The following is a 5045-nucleotide window of genomic DNA, read 5'->3' on the forward strand; positions in this document are numbered from 1 at the left end:
GAAAAATGGGAAAGTTTTACGTCTGCTATTGACAAGCGAGTAAAATTCTTTCATAAACAGCACCGGTCACGTTTCAAAACATAAACATTTCACTTGCAATGACCTATATACCAGGGGCGGATAGAGAACATGGTTTCCTGGGGGGCTGACATATGGGTGGAAGATTTTGATAAAAATAACGCAACAGGCGAAAAATTGTGCACTTTTGTTTGAAGATTGGGTCAGCATCTTGTTCATGTAACAAAAATCGCAATTTGATGTGTTTTATAGGTCATCTTATTGGCAATGCATTTTGCTATATATATGTGTATATGATATAGTATGGAATTAAGAAAAAATATATGTAACTGGGGTGGGCCTGAGAAAATTTTGAAATATGAGGTTGAAAATGGTGTTATATATTTCCTTGACTTTCTAGTGCTGTTTATGGTACCTTTTGGATGATTTTACATCACACTGTATTTTGTATGCAAGGTCTTTCAAATAGAATTCCCCTGGTGTTTAGTAGTAAGCATTGTATGCGGGACCGTTGATTAACCGTTGAGTAATACTCATCTGAATAATAGACGATTTTCCAAAGTAAAGTGGTATTAACCCTTTACTTCATATATACGCGAAACAACGCACTTTCTACCCCCCACCGCTTTTTTAGGCGTCAAAGAGTGTCCTATTTGGGCCCGAAACACATGTTTTCGTTTCAGAAATGTTGCTAAAAAAATTGAGCACTTTTTCGGCGCCGCCCCATATCCAAAAGACACATCAGGGGGTTGCCATTTTTTATTATAAAAAATATAACTGACATAAAAAGTTACTAAAAGCAAATGACCAATCTTTTCTTCGTGATAAAAATCTAAGTTAGTTAATGTCTTAGTTATTTAAATGCGATTCCTGTAATATTATCTTTATAAAACTCGCCATTTTTTTTAATATACAAATAATAATTTTCAATTTATTAATTATAGGGCTTGCCTTAAGAAAATGGAAAAAAAAAGATTTAATATGGTGTACTTTTTAACATATCTATTTGCCACTATCTTTGACTATTAATTTTATTAGACCTTTGGAAAGTTATTAACCAATCAATTATGCAGTTTAAACATTGAAGTCAGTCAAGCATGTTGATAGATAAATATCTCTGCCAAGCCCCCAGGCAGGAGAATAACAACTGGATGACAGCAATTAATGTTTTGATAAGGGAGTACACTACAGCCAATAAAGTTTGAAACTGACAAAAAATATGTTCCAGCCCAGCTGGTAAACATATCTTAGGGCCAAGCTGGGGGGGCTGCAGCCCTGAAGCCCGGGCCTCAATCCGCCACTGTATACAGTTCCTAAGAACATGCCCTCCCAAGTGCATTTGACATGTGTGTTATATATTTAGGTTAGTTTTGATTTGGTTTACATGCATAATTATATATATGGATATAATCATGTCTAAATTACAATGTATGTCATGCCAAGTCCGGAATAAAATTAATCAAAACAATGGAATGAAATTAATCAAAACAATGTTTTATGAATTATTCAAAAACAATTATGAAGAATTATTCGGGTAAGAAAGTTTTGTGAGGAAAACTTTAAGAAGTACAAATGGAAATGACTCTGGTAAACAAAAATAATAAAACAATAATAGTGCACATAATATTATGATTAGCTTTTGGTTATATATATAACTGATATACTTTCCATTTTACTGCAAATGTAGTAAAATCGCACACATAAGGTTAACACGTTTTGCACTTCATTTCTGAAAACAATTAGGTATTATAAAATATGATAAAAAAAAACCCTAAAAAACAATAGATGTATTGATGTATGTGCACTAAATTCAGTGCATGATACAATGTCTGATAGATTAGTTAAGTGTACCAAATTTCACCTCTCTATATCAATTAACTTTTGGCAAATGCTCTGCACGTCTTAATTAAAAGTGCTCAAACACCAAGTTTCTCCTCAGTACCTCTTAAAATCAACATGCCAAAACTAAATTACCTTTGCACGTATGAATAAAGTGAGTATTTAATAAGGGAAGTACACAAATGGAAAGAAAAAGAATGTCCGCGTATTTGGCAAACTGACCAATGATAAAAATGTTTGGTATTTACACGCACCCGGAATTTACTATTTGCCTTCATTCATCACAATGGTTGAATATCAACGATCAGTTTCTGAAGTGTGAGCAAATATAACACTAACTAGCTAATCAGTAATATATGACCCTAAATGACAACCGGTTCTATAGCGTGTCATTATTGTTATTAACTTCTAACTATGTTTGATTTAAAAATATTTTTCTTAGGGTAGGACAAACCTAACATTGTTTCTTATTAGAAGAAACTTGGGCCTTATTTGACTTTATAATAAAATATCGGAGCTGCGAAATCAGGGGATTGATTGCTATTATTATTATGTAACCAGAAAACGTTACCGGTCATAAAACAGTGCTGTGAATTTTGCAGCTTCCGTGTTTATGTAAAAGTTTATTTAAAAAAACATTCATCTTTAATAGACAATAGATTAAGTTATATCTTAAATATTTTAAAACTGTTTATAATTATTTATGATTTGTATTTTAAATTGACTATTATGCTAGAAGAATTCATTATAACAAGAGTTTTAGACTGTCCCTCCTTAAAAAAAAAAGGAAACGGTTTTAAACATATGCCATTTTTTTATCATACAGAGTATAATACATATTATCTAATTAACTTTTTCTAATTAATTGTATCCTTGAAAACTTGTAACAGTCATGCAATTTATCTATAGTCATTTTGGCTAAAGTTAAGAGGTTTATTTTCCTAAAATACTTTATTCACATGCCTCACCCTTCACGACATAAAAAAACCATCTAAACGCATACACTGAGCTAAATTAGTTACGAAAATTTCGTGTGAAATTGTTTATAGCTTCTTTCCGAATACAATTCAAAATGATAAAAAATGCAGTCTCATCCCACTTAATGAACTTCTCTAAATAACAAAACATTGTATACATTCCTTTCCCCCGTTATATATCTTTATTATTTATATTGCCACTTCAAATTATGTACCTTAACATAAATATAGTCTATTTTATCAGCGTTAACGATTTACAATTACACTGTACTTCACTTTCGAACGCAATTGACACCCAGTTTCAGCTGATCTGTATTGGTTGACCTGAACACTATTGATTTAGGCGGGAATATAAATACAGACGTCTGCTAACGTTCTCTCAGTATAATCTTGAGAACAGACACAAGCGCAACAGACGAAAAATATAATTGGAATAGTTTGGACTGAAAAAATTTAAGGATTTTTTTTATTGAAATCAGGAAATAAAAAAGGAGACAAAATGATTGTTAAACTTAACCAGAATAAGATAGTGCAATGTTCAGTTGTTGGAGATGGACTTGTCGGCAAAACATCTCTGGTGAAAAAGTTTGTGCATAACAAAAACACAGACGACTATGTGGCTACAGTGTTTGATAATTTTGCAGGTAATTATTTGTGCATAAATAAATTAATATCAATTATATAGCTCTTATATTAGGCCTACCATTGCCATTAACATAACATAATTTTATCATGATTTCTACATCAACAAGTGTAATTTTTAATTAAGACAGAGTGCAAAAATAGTTTCTATAAATTGGATGTCGAAATTCAAATTATTATCATTATAGTGCATGTGATAGTATTTATCCTTTATCCCCTTTATTATCAAAAGTACCATTAATTGTTGAACAATATATTATTACTGAATCGTCATTTTACTTAATACATTAATTTTGTAATTGAAAAACAATGTATCAAAGATCATGAGTATATTCTATCTATCAAATTGTACTTATGTTTTGATTTTTTTCTTTTCTGTTCTTAGGTGACATTGCTGTAGAAGGAGAGAAATACACCGTCAGCGTCTTTGATACAGCCGGACAACAGGAATACGAAGGGCTACGCGTGTTCACTTACGCACAGAGTGACGTCATAGTCGTCTGCTATTCGGCAGTTGACCGCGATTCCTTCAACAATGTTGTCGACTTCTGGATACCAGAAATCAGAAACTACGTCAAAAACAGCAAGCCAATTATTCTTGTTGCAACCCAAAACGACCTTACTCATGGAAATGTTTCGACTGTAACAAGAAGCGATGGTGTAAAATTGGCGAATAAGATAGGAGCTATTTTGTTCGTAGAAACCTCGGTACACGATCGAGAAAGTATCATGACACTCTTTGAAAACGTTGTTGAAAATGCAATAAAAAGAAGGCGAAGAAAATCTAGCATATTTGAGAAAATTCTGAGAAGATGAAAAATTATATATCAAACAGTATTTGTTTGGAAAAGTGCAATAATTTTTCCGTGAATTCGTACGGTCAAACCCCCTGACGACGACACAGCAAACCTAAGTCGGAATGCAAGCTCAACGGTGACTTCGACTGGAATGGGTGATAATAAATATCAAATTATCCAGACATGTTAAATAATTTCCAGCCAATTGCCACAATAGCAAACGTACCTCCACCTACGAGGTTAAAAGTATTTATTAAGCAAAAATGTGATAATTTTCCATTATGTTGATGACATTGATCGTTCGGAACAGATCCAGTACAGCTGTTCGAGAATTAGTATTATGAACTGTTTGTGTACATTCCCGACGTTGTAATTGATTTTATTTATTTCTATGTATTGTCGACAACGTGCAATATTTTTTTCTAATCTTTATTTTGGTTTTCAACAAATGTCTATTTTTATAATAAATGTCATTTCATAATGAACTCAACATCTTTGTTATTTTGTGACCGTTATTTATTTATTCATTTATTTTAACTTTAAAGCTTGAAGAGGTTTCCGAACATTTCAATATTTACAGTAATGGCTCGTTTTGATTGGGCAACAACGGTTCTGATAAGGATTTAAATGATTAACCTAACCTGCTTTACATCGGTATGGTAGATCTTCGGACTGAAAATAAAATTGTAATTAACATTCCAATTTCTACTTAAAGTTTAGAGATAATTTAATATTCAAGTACGTATTGCATGTATACTGATTTGTATCATGT

The 5045-nt window shown here is 32.0% G+C and overlaps 1 protein-coding gene across 1 annotated transcript; it reads left to right on the plus strand.

Moving 5' to 3' along the window:
- The first annotated feature begins 3120 nt into the window (after positions 1 to 3120).
- Positions 3121 to 4758, plus strand: LOC132719801 (cdc42 homolog). Its single transcript, XM_060703722.1, has 2 exons — positions 3121 to 3478; positions 3862 to 4758. The coding sequence occupies exons 1-2, from the start codon at positions 3334 to 3336 to the stop codon at positions 4290 to 4292; spliced, it is 576 nt and encodes a 191-aa protein (XP_060559705.1). The 5' UTR covers positions 3121 to 3333; the 3' UTR covers positions 4293 to 4758.
- Positions 4759 to 5045: the final 287 nt, after the last annotated feature.

The sequence above is a fragment of the Ruditapes philippinarum genome, unplaced genomic scaffold (assembly GCF_026571515.1).
Source record: "Ruditapes philippinarum isolate M1 unplaced genomic scaffold, ASM2657151v2 ctg821_1_1_1_1, whole genome shotgun sequence".
NCBI lineage: Eukaryota > Metazoa > Mollusca > Bivalvia > Venerida > Veneridae > Ruditapes > Ruditapes philippinarum.

Bases quoted from the DNA above. Each gene is read 5' to 3' on its own strand.
- LOC132719801 (XM_060703722.1), top strand. From the start codon at position 3,334: ATGATTGTTAAACTTAACCAGAATAAGATAGTGCAATGTTCAGTTGTT. The intron at 3,479-3,861 runs GTAATTATTTGT...TTCTGTTCTTAG, and splicing joins AGTGTTTGATAATTTTGCAG to GTGACATTGCTGTAGAAGGA.